General features: G+C 40.9%; 1 protein-coding gene across 2 annotated transcripts in view; it reads right to left on the bottom strand.

Moving 5' to 3' along the window:
- Window positions 1-549: 549 nt before the first annotated feature.
- Window positions 550-18,663, bottom strand: part of ZRANB1 (zinc finger RANBP2-type containing 1) — a 39,517-nt gene continuing 21,403 nt past the window's right edge. For both annotated transcript variants that reach the window (XM_027726403.2, XM_027726402.2), the window contains 8 exons: window positions 16,648-16,835; window positions 14,973-15,126; window positions 12,504-12,575; window positions 11,470-11,668; window positions 7,839-7,959; window positions 6,852-6,981; window positions 2,071-2,300; window positions 550-800 (listed from right to left, as the gene is read on the bottom strand). In XM_027726403.2, coding sequence (XP_027582204.1) covers window positions 582-800; window positions 2,071-2,300; window positions 6,852-6,981; window positions 7,839-7,959; window positions 11,470-11,668; window positions 12,504-12,575; window positions 14,973-15,126; window positions 16,648-16,835 — 1,313 coding nt within the window. In that variant the 3' untranslated portion in view covers window positions 550-581. The remainder of the gene's footprint in view (window positions 801-2,070; window positions 2,301-6,851; window positions 6,982-7,838; window positions 7,960-11,469; window positions 11,669-12,503; window positions 12,576-14,972; window positions 15,127-16,647; window positions 16,836-18,663) is intronic.

Genomic DNA, 18,663 nt, shown 5'->3' with positions numbered 1-18,663 from the left:
AAAAAAAACAAAAACAAAAAAAAAAAAAAAAAAAACCTTCTCACAATCTGACCTGGGCACTAGTGAGATTTCACAGAAAAGGGCCTTTCAGGGAAATGTGTCAGAGTATCTAAAAGGTGATGGAGAAGACCAAGTCCTACTGTAAAAGAATCTCAGAGGGAGGAGACATCCAGCTAAAATGTGCTTTCAGAAGTGCCCTTAGTTGAAAAATTTCTCTGCAATAATTAAGATGCTGGTATACGTTTCCTATTACACAACCTCTTACACAACCACATGCGGTACATTTATAGACAGATTTACAGTCAGTCAGAAAGAAAAATGGGGTTGGTTTTGTTTTTTTTCCGTCTTGATAATAAAATTAGCTGTTTTTTGTTTCTTTTTCGTGTTTTTATACAAACTGGAGTCCAGCCCATTTCGCTCTCTCCAGGCAGCAGGATGAGCTTCTATCCTCTCTCCGTGCTGTCGGGAGAATCCTTCCCCAGCACGTATCCCCCAGCCCTGGGTGGTTCCGCACCCCACTGCCACAGCACAACTGCGGGTCAGACACTCTGCGCGGCTCATTTTCACTTTATTCATCACCATCATTCGTCGTCGTCATCCTCGTCTTCCTCGCCGTCGGACAGGGACGTGCAGGGCCGGATCTGCCGGTAGCGGTCGAGCCACTTCTCCACCATCTGCGTGACCAGCGGGTGGTTGCGCCGGCGGGAGCTTTTCTGCATGGCCACCAGGACCCCCCCTTCCGTCACGCAGCAGTCCAGCCACTCCCGGAGCAGCTTCTCCTGCTGCTCCTCGTTGCCAATCTGGGGGGGAGGGCGAGAGAAAACACCCAGGATGAGCCTTCGCACGCCACCAGCGCTTCCAGGAAGCCCCCCTGTGATGTTCCAAAATCCTGCACCCCCGCCTCTCCAAAAGCCAAACTGATGCCCACAACCAAAGTTTGAAGGCTCTGGAAATACCCTCCAGCTGTTCTTCCCTTCCCAATTTTTCACATCTGTATTTCCAATTCGGCCTTCCTATATTTCAGTTATTTGTGAGCATCTAGTTAGTTATTGTAGGCACCATATATAAGAAGAGTAAGCCACAGAATCAGCTAGGTTGGAAAAGACCTCTGAGATCACCAAGTCCAACCCATGACCCAACACCACCTTGTCACCCCAGACCATGGCACTGATGCCACATTCAGTCTCTTCTTAAACACCTCCAGGGATGGTGACTCCCCCACCTCCCTGGGCAGTCCCTTCCAATGCCCAATCACTATGTCTGGGAAGAGCTTCTTCCTGATGTCTGACCCCCACCTGGTTGCAACCTCCTTTCCTAAAAGAGTCTTCTGGCTTTACAAAGACATTTTTAAGAGCCTTAAAGAGTTCTTGACATGAAACATCTCCTCTTTTGTGGCTTGCTGAAGAAACACCTCTCTCTAGACTTAACATCCATTTTTTTCTCCTGTATATACAGGATGCCCACTTTTTGCAATTCCTTCTGGTTTTCCCACCCTCCCTTCCCCCATGAACACCCTTAAGTGGTTCCGTGTCTTTATCACAGTTATTAAGGAAAAATTAAGTTGAGTTTCATTAGAATAAAAGGTAGAATGTGCTGTAACTATGGGCCAATATTTGTACTGCATTCTTTGGAGAAAAAAAAAAAAAGGCAGATTTCAGTCTTGCATTAGTGACAGAATCCTTATTTCTGGGTCCTGTTCTCCATGTGCTTATATTTGACACTCTCAGGCAGATGGTGGGATTTTGGGGTGTCATGTGCAGAGGCAGGAGTTGGACTCAAGGATCCCTGTGGGTCCCTTCCAACTCAGGATATTCTGTGATTCTATTCTAATGTCCTGTGATTCACAACGGACAAATGAAGCTACAGAGCTACAAATCAGCGTGAAATTTGTGGGAAAATACCTTTCAGAATCACCTCAAATGACAGGGAAGGGAGCAGTAGTAATTAAACAGAACAGCACACTCCCTGTAATTCTTTGAGCAGCAGAAACACAGCTGTAGTGCCAAGGCTGCAGAGCTTCAACAAGGAGCTGTGGCAAAGGGGACCAGCCACACACAGGTTCCTTCTTACCTCTTGAGCAGAAAGGAAGTGAATGTGCAATAGTTTCCTCTCGCTGTCCACCAAGGGTAGAAAAGTAACAGTAACATCATCGTCAGTGTTCAAGTTAGCACCAGCCCCTCGATTGCCATAGCCATCGTTCTCCATGGCAACCAGGGCGGAGAAATGGCCCCTCGTGTAGCCCAGAGCTATAGGACTTTTCCAACAAAAACTCTGTTCCCATAACAAAGGCAAATACACACCTGTGGGAAATTGAAACAGAGGGTAAGACTCGGAATTAGCGTTCCACAAGGAAGGATTTTGATACAAACCTTTTGGCTTTGGCTTAACAGTAACAGAACCTCATCACAAGTATTTAAAACATATGGTTTGGTCTACGCTGACACAGGTCACAGTTTTCAGTACAGCTAATTATTATTATTAGTTAACATAAGTCAGGTATCTTTGCAAGTCTACAAGTTTAGACATAAAAGCTATTACAATCACAACCAATACCACACTACTCTACCCCTAACATCTACAGTCTGTAGTGCAGTGATGAACAAAACCAAGATTAAAAAAAGCAGTCTTATGTTTGGTAACTCTTCGTAAAATAAAAAAAAAACACGTGAAGAAGAAAAAAAAAAAATCAGATTCTGGATCACAGAAATAAAATCTACAGTCAGATGTCTATTTTTACCAGATCAAAAACTCCACCATCTGCTCACCAAAGTTATTATTAAGAGAACTTACTGCACTAAATGTTATTCAGTACCAATGTAACCCATCCCAGAGAGAATGGGACTGCTCATACACAGCAGTCATAGATTAAATTAACCCACATCAATTATTCATATCTAGCCTCAATAGAGGAAAACAACCCCAAAAACCCACCAAAAAGCTGATACTATTTTGCTCAGCTACAGCAAACTCCTGATGTCACAGATTTTGGGAGGAACTGCACTTTTTCTCCCCAACCATTTTTAGCAATAAATACAGCAATTTGCTCGAGGTCTCAAAATAAAGCTGGAACCCCTTTCTTCCAGGAACATAAATAATTCCTGGTGTGCACTGCTGCAAGACAACTTCAGCAAAAGCACAGTTCACCTTGTGACAGGTTAAAAATAGCCCCACATAAACTCAAGTGCACATGTAGCATAGCAACCCCTCCTAGTACAGCTGCTGCAGCAAAACAAGGCACTTCTCCTCCAACATCCATGGAGAGGGAATGCTAAAACAGGAATCTGAGGCAGGGGGTGAGTTTGGAGGTTTTAGTTAAGTTTAAAACTTACCTTTTTTGCTGCAGTAAAAATTAGTGGGGGCTACCAGTAAATAATTGTCCCTTTACCCCCATTTTTGAATTAGCAATCAAGTGCTACCTGAATGTCTTTCCATTTCTTTCAGATTAAGATTCACACAAGTTTTTACACCTTGATTTAAGGACAAATCCTTTTAATACCTTCTTAGCACTCTCTTCCTCCTGTCCCCATTATTAAATCTCACTCTAATGCAACAACTAAAGGTGCAGAACAAGGGATAAGCGTTACCCATAAAGTTTCAAGCCTTTACATTTAGAGAAGGAACCAAACACGTGGTCAAAATTCAAAGTTACGTTGAAAATAACATACAGTCAAAAGTAAGGGAAACAGTCCCTCAATTCCTGGGAATTAGTTCTTCATGCACACCTAGCACAGCTACCTGACCTTTCAGGACCGAAATTCATCTGTTTGCCTCAACATAACCCCCTACACACTAAAATTCAGCAACTTTTTGGAATTTTTTTTTCCCACCATTATCTTATTAAAAATTCCCCACCCATCATTTCCCCACGACAGAAGGCTGTGCTACACTTTCCATTCCTCTCCTCAACATTATGTGATGAGCTCCACAAGAAAGGAATTTCAAGCATTACTAGGGAGAATATCTAGTGCTTTTAAGAGTTATAAAAGTCACTCTGATATAAAGTGAGAAGGTTGCATAACAACAGTTGACATGAACACAAGGCATGGAAAATAAAGAGTAGGGGCTAATACCTATCCTGGGAGCCACCCACACAGGATTTAGTTTCTCCAACCTGATCTGATGATCACTTCAGTCAGTCACCTCTTTTCCTGATCAATTTTAAAAGCTGTATATTCATGCCACTAAATACATGCAGCCAGACCAGGAGCATACTTAGGGCTGAGTAGTAAATGAATCTTTTACTGTCAAAGCCTTAATATTTAAAGAAGCATTAACAGTCAATTGCAACCTGGGAAACAAGGAGGTTGTCACTTATGGGATTCCCAGCAGTTACAGCAAGAGTGACAAGTTGAAACAAGGAATCCTTGGAGAAAAAAATTCCTATCAGGGAGAGTATTTTGGGGATGGTAAAAAGGTTGTAATACTTTCCAAGGAGCTATGAACTGAACCATGATGTTAAGCGAGTATTAAAAAAATCCAATTCCCTATTTCTATTATAACCTACAATCATGGAATGGTTTGGGTTGGAAGGGACCTTAAAGACCATCTCATTCCATCCCTGCCATGGGCAGGGAAACCTTCCACTAGACCAGGTTGCTCCCAGCCCCACCCAACACTTGAACCCTTCCAAGAACGGCGCATCAATCACTTCTGCACCACCATCCTTCTTTCCTCTTTCTTTTTTTGGTGGATGTGATGTTAAACACAGGCAGGGAGCTACCCAGCAAGGCAGGGACACCCCAGAAATCCCCACAGCTCCCCCACAAACCCAGAGCAGTCCTGTACCATTTCCAGGAGATTCCTCCTGGCAGCCGATGCTGCTCCGAGTCCGACGGCTGTTGGGTCTCAGCTGTGCTGACTTTTAATTAGCACACAATTAACCACAAAAATGTGGCTGGGCAGGGGTAGAAGTAATTCCAGGTAATCTGACACAGGACTCTCAAGTTCACCTGTTCACAGTCCTGTGTGTTTCCATGTATGGATGGATGTGGCTTGTGGCAAACAAATCAAGTCACAAATATTTGGCTGCCTAAATTCCTGGAAACTCGTCTCTAGTAAAAGGTTATCCCAGACACCCAGTTACCTTCTGGTTCACAGAGCAAGAAAACAATTTCAGCATATTTAGGCTGTGTAACACTTGTCTGCCTCGATGCCCAATCTTGGAAATAAAAACATTTACAAACCACAGAGCCTTGGAGTCAAAATGTCAGATCTATGTGACATGAAAAACTGTTCTTTCCCAGCCTTCCATCATCTCAAATAAAAGATAACATGTAACTACAAAGAGCACCAAACTTTTAGACTCTTCAAAAAAGTATTTCGTTTCCCTGCATAAAGTTGTGTTACTGCCCCAAACACAGAAGCAACACAGCTTCTCAGGTTTTCTAAAGACTCTAAAATTAACTCCACAGCTTGGGGGTTTCTATACATTTGCCTCCTTCCAAAGTTATCATACTTTTTTTTTTTAAATGACAAAAAGAGATGCTTTGGGAAGTCCTCCATTAAGTTATAAATAAATGGTGGGTCATGATCAAGCAGATACACTTGAGCCCAGTAAGATGAACCGTGGGCAAAACAAATGCCCCAACCCCCTGTAACACAGATAGTTCTTTACACACGGGTTTTGTTTACTGCTGAGCCTGTGCAGATGCTCCCAATCCCCTCTGAAGTTTTATTCTTGGAATAATAAAATTTTTAAGGCATGCAGTAGAGAGGAAAGTTGCCCTAACACAGATTTGGCTGCAAAACAGAAAACACATCTTTAGAAATTTCCAGATGTATCTCTAAGCAAAGCTGGACTGAGTCAGCTGAACATCTTATTTATCTTAAGGACAGTCAGGCTGTTTGCCCACAAGACAAGGAGGAGAAAAAGTCAGACTGGGAAGAGGAAAAAGTCATTAAGAACCTGATCAAGCTATGGAAAATTGTAGTACTAATGAGAAATAGGTCAGTATTTACATCACACTTGCTGTAAAGTGTGAATTACTGAAGCAAAGATAAACTTTTAAAACTTCCTTTAAAGCCATCATGGAATTCACTTTTGCAGAAAGTGAGATTTACACTATTGGTTGACCAATATTTTGTAAGTGTAACTAAGTTACCTAACCTTATACCTCACACAGTAACTGCTGGTAGAGCATTTATGAACAGAATTCCTCCCTTTTGGTCTCTACATTCAAGCTGCCACTTATTTTATTTTAAATCAATTACAATAAAAAGCTCAACTGTATCATCTCCACAATACTTTAATCTCTCTTCCTGTCTCTGAATGCCCTTGTCTCTTGCTTTAGGGGTGGCTACTTGTCACTGCTCTTGAGGGCTGCTCCAGAAACCCCCTCCCAGGCTGCTGCTGTGACAAGGCACAGCCCCTCCTTTCCCAAAGGACACCCAGCAGATCCTGCTGTCGCTCCAGTGAAAAACTGGCCAATGCCAACACCCTCTGCCCCCACCTTTACGAGCCTCCTCCAGGAAATGCTAAATTCTGCAGTTTCTAAAATGAATATTTACAGCCACATTTCAAATTCCATTTATTAAACCTCTTGTGTCTTGCAGAAGTACAAACCACACACCCTTTGATAAATTTTCACAATCAGAATATTTCATATAAATTGCAGACTACAGGTATTTTGAGTGGAGCTCAGAATACATTTTTTCTGTGGTCACAGGCATCATGCCCACTAAAATGAAAAACTACAAGTTTTGAGGGGTTTGTTTTCTTCCTTTTAATAGCAAATGAAAATTTACCTACAACAGAATTCCATCCTCTCCCAGACAGTAACTTAATGTCACCCTTCCTTTAAGTTTACAGATGAACCTTTTTTAAAACTGAATTTGAAAAACTAAAGGCTTACCTTGAAAGCGGGTATATCCTAATGTTTCTCCTCGAAAACTCTTGTAATATTTTACTCCATAAACTATAATTGGTCTTCTAAGAATATGTGCAAGTACAAAAATGTGTGTCTGCTCCAAACTTGCTCCAGGCTGAACCAAACACAAAGAAAGACATCACTTGAAACAAAAAACTTATCATTCCATACTTGGAAATTTGAAAAAACAGTCTCCAAATTGAGATAGAAAGTGTTTTTAAGAGTGATACAGCTTGGACAGGAAAAACAAAGACTGGTAGACTTTTGGAAATAAGTAAAAACATTTCAGCTTGCACAAGAACTTAATATGTCAGTAATAATCCTTTGTCCTATTGCCCAGATGCAATCCAACTTACTTCATTCCCCAGTTAGAAATGAAACTCTAAATAATACTCAGTCTAAAAATAATTCACTCATCTGGGGGCAGGTTAAGGCAAATACCTTTTGATGATAGGAAAAGGGCACATCCAAAACAAAGCTCAAGAAATTAGCATCAAAATCATGTTTATACTTTAAAAGAGGAGCTAAAAATATTCTTACAGCTGGAAGCTTATAGGAATGTAAATCTCATTTTGGAGGGGAGTTATAAAATAACAGCTTGCTGAAATTTCAGCAGTGTAAGATGACAGATTTGTAGGTGTGTTTTGGGAGGTAAAAGTGCTGCAGGAGCTGGAGGAGGACATAAGGCAGACAGTTGTGTATTAGTTTATTCTACAGACTTCACTCTGACACCACAAGACTTTTTTTTTGTATTGCTTAAGAGCAAGCTCAAAAATTATAATTTGAAATGAATCTTTGCACATTGGCAGAAGAGTTTACCCAGTAATACCTGGAGATCACTGCCTTAAGAGCAATGTTTTCCTTCATATATTAATATTCTTAATTCCTGAAAAACACCTCAGTTTCATGAAATTGCTTTTCAGAAATTAAAATATCCCTTCTGTCAGCCCTCTTTCACAGGAGTTGTCTCACCTGGCTGGCAAGGGAGAGTATGAATGCCCAATCCTCCTGCCACTGCTCCTCCCGCAAGGAGAAATGTAAACCGAAGCTTTGGGAATACCACGATTCCCACTCTTTCCAGCGTGTGTAGAACCTACAATGTTAAGACAGAGAGAAAGAGGGGTAAAGGCAAAAATATTTACTCAACCACCATAATCCTGACAGCAATATTTAACCCTTGTTATCCTTTGTCCCGAGAAGGGGGAAGAAAGAGAGCATAGGTCAGGAAAACTGGTTTTGTTTTTAATCTTCAGGAGACTCCATTTGGAAATCCTCATTTAGGAAATCACTTGGTATTGCAATGCCTGCAGCCAAACATGATCCAAGGTCCTACCAGGCTCCTGGATAGTGTGATACTTCTTGGAATAGTTTGTTCTTAAAGTCTTATTGGTGCTGATGTACAGGGGACATAATTAAGACATTCCATTTCATAAAGGAGGAGCTGCTCATTCTTCTCACACAAAAAATATAGGTATTCTCTATTTTTAACCATATCACAAGCCAATTAACTACACAGTAATCCTGTATCGATTTCAAATAGGCCATGGTTAAAATGCAGAATCTGTTTTCTACCAGTTTTTGGAACAAAGGTTATGGTAATTTCACATTATATTGAGTTATAAAGCAGCATGGATAAAAATCAAATGTAGAAAGTGGGATTAATATGATTTACACTGAAAGTTTTAAGTCATAGTATTTTTATTTTTTTTTTTTAATTAAGTCACAATATTTTATTCTTCTTAATCATCTACAGTGAAAAATGACCCACACATTAAAAAGCAGATGTTGGCTTTCTCAAATTTTAAATTCAGTCCCATCACAGTACTATGGCAAAGCCACAACCTCACATTAGGGACAGAGGTTTAGGGAAGAGTGCTATGCCAACTTTTAAACAATGGTCTTTACTGTGAAGACAAAGAAACCATTCTGAAGTTCAGCTTATTAAAAAAGTCACTGAAATGAACTCATTTAATTAAAATCTGACAAAATTAACAGACAGTGTGTGGATCAAACCTTCCCTATGCCTTCAGTGAAGCTGTGACCATCCTAAAACCTTGGTGTGTAGAACAGTCACCAGCCAGGCTTTCCTGAGTCCAGCTAAAACCTTTACATAGCTTAAAATTCCTATCAGTAAGATATTTGGATAGGTCTGTGCTAATTCACAGTAATATATCCTACAAGGAATCTTTTGGATCTACATTCCACTTTCTATCCAAATGCACCAACTGCTTCCATCTCTGCAGCTGATAAGGTATTTTGTGTTTCCCCCCAGAAATCTCTAACAGAGCACCTTGTGCTAAATGAATTAATTGCCAGGGTCCCTGAAAGAAATTAAATCAGATTCTGAGGGAAAAGAAAACAAAACAAAAAACCCAACAAACAAAACCCAAAAATCAAAACACAAATACAAACAACAAACAAACAAAAAACCCAAACAAAACCCACCAGCATCACAGTGAGAGAGAAACCCCAGAAAACAGAAGGGAAGAAAGAAAAAAACAGAGGGGGGAAAAAAAAGAAAAAAAAACAAATTACTCCCTAAAAGACTGTCTGTGAAAGTGTTTTCCTGGAGAAGTTTCTTCCCTGAGCTAGTCAGACATAGACAGCACTTGAACTCATTTCAACAAACTTTTCAGGATAACAGAAGAGAACAAAATACATCCATAAAAAAAAAAAACCCTGAAAGCCAAGTTAGGGCATGGGCCCACTCTCCAACAAAAGCTAATGGTGGAGTACAAAAAGGGACACATCAGAACACACTTTTGTGTTAACTAAAAGTGTAGTTATTTAAAGGTGAGTGGAAAAGATTCCACAGGCCAGAGCCTCTGGGAACTTCACTATTGAGCTTCTTCTGAGTACCAGACACAAGAGTGTCTCTGGTAAATAGATTCTTCTTTGTTCAGCATCTAAACAAACATAACAAAATGAGGCCAAATGAGTTACATGAGTGTTCTGTGTCTGACTATAAAAATACCCATTTTAAAGTGTCTTTGTGAAGGCTTTGAAGAATAATTCCACTAGATAAAAGTTTAATCAGGGATTGCATTTAAGAGCCTATTCCTTCAGCAACTCTCATTAAAGCCAGTGATGATTTTACTTCCTATTTGTACCTTCACACACAGAATCTATACAGCAAGTATAGGATGTACAGGATGATCAATTTACAACAGAATTTGGCTGACAGACTTGTTCTAAAGACCTGTTCCTATAAAGGAACACGACTTGTTCTTTAAAGACTTGTTCTTAAAGTCAAAAGACTTGTTCCTAGTAAGGAACACATGAATCAGATAAAAAATATGCTTCTAATAAGGATGAAGATTAAGTAAATTCAGAGTAAAATGCAAATTCTGTCTTGAACATTAACTAAAAAGCTTAGCAAGATTTAGCAGCCCCTAAATAACAAGTGTTATGTTAGATACAGCAGTAAGTCACCCACAGTTAGCACCAACATTTTGAGAGATCTGGTTCCAAGCCCAGTAGTTTGCAGCACGTTTCTGGATTTTGTTACCATAAAGAACAAAACCTGATGTATCATAAATTTCTGTTCTGGCCTCAAGGGAACTACTTGTGATGCCAGGGACATTCCTGCATGGTCGAGATGCAGAGTCCACTATAAACAACTCTAAAGCAGTGACAGATCCTTTCAGAGGGAGGATCTTGGGAGAATTGCTGCTGAAGCACGACTTTACTGAATCCAGCTCTGGATGCTAATTTGGGGAGTTTTCTCCAAATAGCAGCTGGGGACAGTGATCACAAAAGCTACTTATAGGTACTATTAAAATTAACCTTTGTTGTTGACTTCCTGTACAGCACATAGAGGAAGGGCCAAGCTCTTTCTCTAGCACATGCTGACAGTTTCTCTTGTCCTTGATTACAAGAATATAAAAGAAATGACTGCCTGTGACTGGCGTTATCAGTCTCTGTCAGCTCTTCCCTCAGTCCATGACACACCACCAGTTGTCCAAGTGGAAGGATTCTGCCTCTAGGAGAGGCAAACTACATCAGACTAAAGAAGGTTGCCAGTGTAAACCAACAAAAGTTGTTTTACAGAATGATAAATTAAATTTTATGGCCAAATGACAGCCCTAGTTAAATTTCAACACTGTGTGCTTTACTGCCCCTCTTTTAGCAGACAGAACAGGGACAAAAAGAGCAATCCCAAATCAAGCTGTAACTAAGCAGATGGAATGAAAATACTGCAAAGTTTACAAGGAATAAAAGGCTATCTTCTACTAACAATCTTCTGCAAAGCTCCCACCAAGCAGCCAGGCATGGCATGTGCATGATTTACATTGCAAGTACACAGAAATTCCAGCTGTAATAACTGTGGTCAGCGCACGCCTGACAGTATAAAATTATTTTACTGCTCTAAATGCCACTTGCTGACTATCACATACCATCACTGAGTTCAGAATGTCCCAGTTCCCAGTGCTCCTATTTAAGATACGGGATCTGGAGTAGAACTGGACTCCCAGTGACTTGACATCTTCGAGGTGCAAAAGGGAACCGGAACCGCAGGGCATCGGGGAGCGGCGGTTGTGTTGCTTTTTCAAAAACGGGAAAAAAGATGGGAAAAAAAAAAGCTGCCATCAAACCAACTCACCAGTGGGAGCAGTCGTGCAAACTGTCGTGCAGAGCCTTGCGCAGCACAGAGTCCTTGTCGTAGATGCCCCAGGTGGCCTGGAGCACCGAGTCGAGCAGGCAATCCCCGGCAGTGCGATTCCAAAGTGCGTATAACCGGCTGTCCAAGCGCGTGCCCAGCTCCAGGGACCAGTTAATGATGGGAGACTCCTCTTCCAGCTCTGCAACACGACAGTCAGCTCTTAAAACCTTTAACTGGATGTCTCGGAGTACCCCAACAGCACAGCAGTGGCACAGACTCAATAATTTATCCGTTTGCATGAATAAAACTGAGGTTTCCTTCACACTACAATAAACAGGTGAACTACACTGGATGAAGTGAAATAGTGTCACAAAAAAAACCCAAACCAGACCATAGGCTTAAACAAATCATCACATCCTCTGTTTGAGGATTGTTATTGAAATGGAAAGATTTGTTCAGTTTTCTTTAAAAAGCTTGTGACTTAACACTGAATTTTACATTTTTTTAAAGCTCTACAAAGATACACTATAAACATGATTTCTACAGACTCCATTCTCCCTCTGCCTCATAAATAGACTGGAAATGTTAAATTTAAATTACTTTCACGTGGGCATGCAGTGACAGGAAAAGGGGGAATGGCTTCCCACTGCCAGAGGATAGGGTTAGATGGGATACTGGGAAGAAATTCTTCCCTGTGAGGGTGGTGAGGCCCTGGCACAGGTTGCCCAGAGAAGCTGTGGCTGCCCCATCCCTGGAAGTGTCCAAGGCCAGGTTGGACAGGGCTTGGAGCAACCTGGGATAGTGGAATGTTTCCCTACTCATGGATGAGATGATCTTTAAGATCCCTTTCAACAACCATTCTGTGATTCTATGAATTCCAGGGTGAAGATTAATTTGAAAGCATCTAACCTATATTTAAAACACACTGATGGATAAAGTCACATATATACACACACATGTACTTTATTTTGAATAACAGAAACATTCTCTAATGAAAAGCAAGGAGAGATTCCAGCCATTCTTGGTGCATTTACCTTTCTGAACATCTCTATCAAGTACTTCATCAAATAACTTCTCCTGGACTGTGGGTGGTAAGTCTTCAATATCTGGAAAAACAGAAAGCAAACACAAGAGTCACTTTATGTTACTGTAAAAGAGACACAACACTGGCTGCTGCTCAGGAGAACTTACACAACTCACACAACAGCTTTCCCCCTATCAGCCCTGACATCTCCTCTGGAAAGCTGCTGTTCCTTTCAGATCTGTCATTTCTGACTGAAGGTTTCCCAGAGCTGCTGAGGCAGGTTTTCATCTCAGCCTCCCTGTCATACCTTTGATGCAGAAAGGATCATCCCAGCACACGTAGGGGAAGAATGGATTTCTCTGAAGGGGAAAGACTACAATCACTTTGACGTGAGAAATTTAAAAAAAAAGAGTTACTTCTATCTTCAACCCTTACTGTATTTAGCACAGCTTCAATCCTAAGCAACAGCTTTATACTCATCTGAATGGCTTCCCCCCCTCCAGTCTATCCCAGGTACAGTTTGCCAAGAGACTTGTTCTTGTCCAGAACATCCACTTCCTTAGTCATTTCATGCAGACTTCAATCAAATAGTTCAGAGAACCCCAATGGTTTGCAGGCCACAGCTTGCAAGCCAAAAAACAAGAAGTGGGAAAACTACTGAGCTATGACATGGAAAATGCCAGTACTGACAACTCTTACAAGAGCTTTACAGACAGAATCTGCAACTATGGATCTACTTCTTAAAAAACAACAGGGGGAAAAAAGGGGCAAAACGTTGTATAATAGGCAAAAATCTCTTGTGATTTCTGTATCCTTTAAAACAAACACTGTCACACACTCTAAAACTCAAACATATATTCTACATCATAAAGATTTGCTCCTGGCCTGAGTAAGGATAAGCAGTAAAGGGTTGTCAGGCAGAGCAGCAACTAAAGAAACTTTGCTGGCTTCAGCATAATCATGAAACTTAAATACATGAAAGTTAAGAAAGTAAATAAAATAGTCAAATAGGAACACCTAGCATCCCTTCAGGCACTCTAGGGGATAAGGACTGGGACCTAAGTGGTGTGTCAAGGGCACAAAGGTCTCTCTTAATTGCAGTGTAGTATTTGCCAGTCCTGCTCAGATGTCCAATACCCCAGGGCTTCTGAAAGTCCACATTTAGGCACATGAGTTGTTACTGAAGCACATTATTGTTTGGTGCAGGCAGGGTGATTTGGGGTGGTCTTTTTTTTTTTTTTGTATGATTGATTGAGGCTTTTTAAACTAAAACTGCCTTACATTGGCCAGCAATCCATTTAAAAGCTTTGCACTTTGACATCCATGCACTGGCTTTTTGGGAGGATCTGATCTGTTTATCTGAAAGGTCGAGTGGAAACCAGTTCCTAAACTTGTGTGATTTATCCCTCCACCCTTGGAAGTGCTCTCTTGAGCCCAACTGCTGACTACAGAAGATCTTCACTTGACAAAGTGTGAAGAAGGTGGAAATACACTGACAGTCCTGATGTACAAAAGCTTTAGAACATTCTTATTCCTTAATTATTTAATGGTTATTACACATGTCGAAAAGCTGCACAGAGCTTTAAGACGGGTCTCTCAAAAATACTGAGCAAATTCCTAAGTTCTGGCAAGAACAATATTTCTCATGTTTTACAAAATCATTCTGTTGCCCCTTTTCCTTCTCTCCCCTAAACTGTAATGAAGGTTTAGTCTCCAGACACTTAATACACACACCATCTTCCTCTCACAGGTGACCCACAGAGTACAGCTGAATACAGCACCTCAAACAGGTAGGTGGTACACAAGTGGTAAATACTATCCAGACTTTTTGAAGAGGAGATGAGGTAACACTCAGCCAAGGAGGCTCCAAATACAATCCTTACAATGCTTTATAAAAAGGCAAACAAATCTGCTGATTAGCAGTTTCCACCTGCAGGTTTTCTTACTGCTGGTAGCATTTCTATTAAAGGAAACAGCTATTGAAGATTAAAAGTTTTCTAAAAGCTTTTTGTTAATACACAAACATTCTCTTGAGTGTAGAATATCTCAAAAGTATTCAAGAAATAGTACTGCTACAACCAAGTACAAATATAAAGAATAGCTCTGGGCCTCGAGAGAAAGGATTGAAAGCTAAAATAGCTATGGGAAAAGTTGTATTAGGGACCAGAAATGTCTGGGCTCCAATCTTCACTTTAAAGACAGCCTTTCCTTAGAATACACCACTTTCTTTCCATTTCCTCATGTCTAAATAGGACAACAGATGCTCAGTTCACAGGAACAATGTATGGATTGAAGTGTGCAAATACTGAATAAGCAAATTCAACCACTAAAAATCTGACCTAAGCCATTAAAACTTAGTAAATAAAACACACACAACCCACCACCAAAAAAAGTCAGAATATACATCCAGAACAAGCAATTCTCAACCAGGTGACAAAGCAGTAACATGTCCCACCAGGAAGAGGAATTTTGTAAGTACCTGCAGGTAACGTAAACGTCACGAGGTCAGTCAGGAAATAGCAAGCAAAGTCTCCCTTTCGCTGGTGAAGAGATGCAGCAATTTCACGGCGGATTTGTTCCGTGACCTCTGGACACACCATGGCAGGAATGCACTTGGCTGCGTGTTGGGATACCTGTAAAGCAACACAGTTACTGCACTCAGGATTATCTCCAGGTAAATATGAAGACTTTGCAGTGACGAGCACCAGCAGACAGCGTTTGGTCAGCAAGGAATGCAAGAGAAGTATAAACACTGGCATCCTGAAGGATTAAAAGTTTAGTGATTCTTAATGAAATGTCTGGTTTTGTCGTGTAGCTGATAACATAAAGCTGGTTAAAAACATCTTTAAATCAAAGAAGTGAATTAAGAGGTGATCTTCCAGAGCTCGTAATAATATAAATCTCAAATCTCATGCATGAGCTCTGTCTACATTTAACAAAGAACTTCACCACCACAGCAGAAGACAGTTTCCTACAAAGAATCTTCCCCAAAACTATCAAGTTAGGACATTTAAATTTCTCCAGATTCTAGTTACCACTTGCAGCAGAAACGTATTCAATGAATCAGGGCAAGTGATACAGAGATGCCACCAGATGCATATTAAAAAACCACCTCTAAGACCCCCATTTTCACTCGTTCATATCCTAGCAAAGGAAAGTATCCCTGGGCCTCAAAGTCTACTAAGCATTCTCACAAATGGTATTTTGAAGTCAGTATGTCTAGGCACTGAAACAAAACCAAACAGAAAAATCTGTAGGACAGTGTTTCAGCAAATTAATTTGGCTTTAAACACATAACTCCATCCATACAGAGTTATGTAAGCAGCACAAAACCACTGATATTAGCTGTATATAAATATATACTCAAGGCTTTAGCTACATTTGTCTTGCTTCATCTGCTCTTTTTAATTACTCAGTGCTGAGCATTCCATCATCATTATGTGGGCACGCTACTTTTCTCAGGAACATCAGCTTTCAGAACTGCATTAAGCATCAGGAAAGGAGGCAGAATAAAAATCTGGCTATGATCAGGTGAGGAACCAAAAGTCTGAGTTGAAGAAAACAGACCATAAAAGATAATTATTTAGAAGCCAACTAAGAGGGCAAAGATGGAGAGATCACTGTGAGGTGGATTGTACAAAAATTTACAAAGAGCAAGACCACAGGGAGGAACCAAACTGCCTATGAAATGGGCAAAGAATGGGAAAAAATGCAAAAAAATGCAGCCATTTTGCAAAGCAAGAAATTTGCCTTTCTCTGGAAGAGAAGCTCCCATGAAAACCAGGAAAGGGAGACCAGGTAGACTTACTCATTAACAAACTCAGAAAAACTACACTGTCATTGATGTCAGTGTTTTGCTTTCCGAGCATTTCCTCTCCCCCACCCAGAGCTCAGGAAGCCTCACAATAGCTCACTTCCACTGCCAGTAAGGTCAGAGCCTGTGCCAAGATTGCTCATTAATGAGCACACTGAACATCCTCAGCACCACCACAGCATACAGCCTTCAAGTAAACTCACTTCTTAAGGAGAAATCCAAGCCACAGAACTTGTGTATTTTAACAGTATCAAAAGTAAAAGCTACATGTCACTGGCTGCACACAAAGATGAAGTTACAAAGTGCCTGTTCAACGTGTTCAGAGGCCAAAGGGACTCACCTCTGTGAGGAGGATGGCCAGCATGTCCTGCCTCTGGAAGCGGATGGCCAGGTGGACCAGCGTGTATCCCACGTCGAAGGCAGACGGGCGGTTCAGCAGCCGCACCTCATCCGCCGAGAGCTGCCGGGCAATATCCCCCCCTGAGGACTTGTAGGCTTCCACAGCAGATAAATCACCTTCCACAACTCCTGAGGGCACACAAAACAAAACACAATTCGTTTTAGCTGGTGACTGAGCCAATCTGCATCAAGCTACCTCATTTAACACATTTTACCTCTACCTGTTCTGTTACAGGTGAAGATCAACTGCGTACCAAGAAACTTGCCAATTTTTATTTATTTTAAACAGGTAGCTACAAAATATTTACACTCACTTCATCTCCTAGACCATTTCTATTATCCTTACTAGCTGGAAGATATAGCATATCAAAAGCCAGCTCAGAAGTGGTGCTGATAACCCATGATGAAACACAAGCAATAATATACTCACTAGCATTTCCTCTGAGCAGCAGTACTGAGGGAAAGTCATTCCTTCACAGCACAAGAGATTAGTTTGATTACTTTATCTTTCATTTTATTTTAAAAACAAACTACTGGATCTAATAAACAGACTTGTTAACAGGTTTTTGGAATAAAAGTCTTGGTTTTTTCCAAATATGGTTTAAAACAGTGCTGGAAGAGGGTACAGAGCACAAGCTTTTCTCTTCAGTTCATCATCTCTGCTACTAATAGAACTTACAGTTACCACTCAGGGTAGTCTACTAAAACTGAATTAAAGAGAAATTAAATACACTGTGTGTACTTTCTAAATAAAGATGGGACACACACACACACACAAACAATGACCCTAATGTCTTCTAGAGTCCCTGGGAATCCCTGGTTTCCGTACCATGCTTGATATCAAGACCACTCATGCTGAATGCTGGAGCAGCTCAAGAACAGCATAGCAAGAGCACAGTTGGCAAAGGAGAAAAACCTCTCCCCTGTTTTTTCCAGCTAAATTTCCTTCCCAACTCCAAAGAGTTAGCAGCTGAGTGCAGGCCAGAAGGCTGGAAATTGAGACCCAAGTCTTCCTTCACCCTATTTGCCCACCAAGACTCAAAAATTGATCAGAAGGGAAGGAGTTGTCTCAAATTGGGGCACTCACTCCCAACTCAGGACTAAGAAAGAGACAGATCAAAAAACAAACAAAAGCCCCCACAAAACAAACAAACAGAACACAAAACCCCCAAACCAGCAAAACCCAAAACCAACAAACTGAAGCACCTACTACCAGAGAAGCACACAAACTGCTGGATTGCTGGTTAATCCAGGATTTAGAAAATCATTCTTAGCTCAGCCAAAAAAGTCTATCATTTTGAATGCTGAGATTATAAAGCTTTCAGAAGAAATGTGGGGGTAGGGAAATGGATTTTCAGTGCAAGACATTTCTCTATAAAGTTATCAGCTGTGCTCAGAAAGGCTCTACAGATAAAAAGGTAGATTATTCATTCAACAGTGGTCTAAAGCAGAGAAGTTCCTGAATAACAATTCAACTGCAAATTTCAGTCATACAACATCTGCCCATTCACCAAGGACTCCAAAGTCCAAATAGGCCAGGGCAGAAGGAAAACAATCCAATTTCTTAGTTTTCTGATGCTTGTTTCTGTCTCCTGTAAGGAAGACACTCCTGTCCCACTCCAGTACTACTGTCTCATCCTGTAAGTGCCTGCCCCTGTATTCCCCCCAGATGAGTTATGTCTGTCCTAGTTTAGCTCTTGTTCTTCAAGAGTTAGAAGTGCCAAGTGGAACTTTATTAGAAGTTTATTTCCATGCAATCACATTTTTTCCACTGATAAAGCAATTCCATGGCTGTTGCAATACTTCATTCCAAGCAAATGCTGCAAACTGGCTTCTTGTGTGTGTGCAGATATGGATGTGTACACAGATAACAAAGGGACCTGCCCTCTTGAAACAAGTTATACTACAGCTCAGGAATGCACAGGGAAAGAAGAATCTTGACAAAAGAACAGATTCT

This window comes from Pipra filicauda, unplaced genomic scaffold (genome assembly GCF_003945595.2).
Source record: "Pipra filicauda isolate LSUMZ 115617 unplaced genomic scaffold, ASM394559v2 scaffold53_size3534045_pilon, whole genome shotgun sequence".
Lineage (NCBI taxonomy): Eukaryota > Metazoa > Chordata > Aves > Passeriformes > Pipridae > Pipra > Pipra filicauda.
This window is presented reverse-complemented; position numbering and strand designations above follow the sequence as displayed.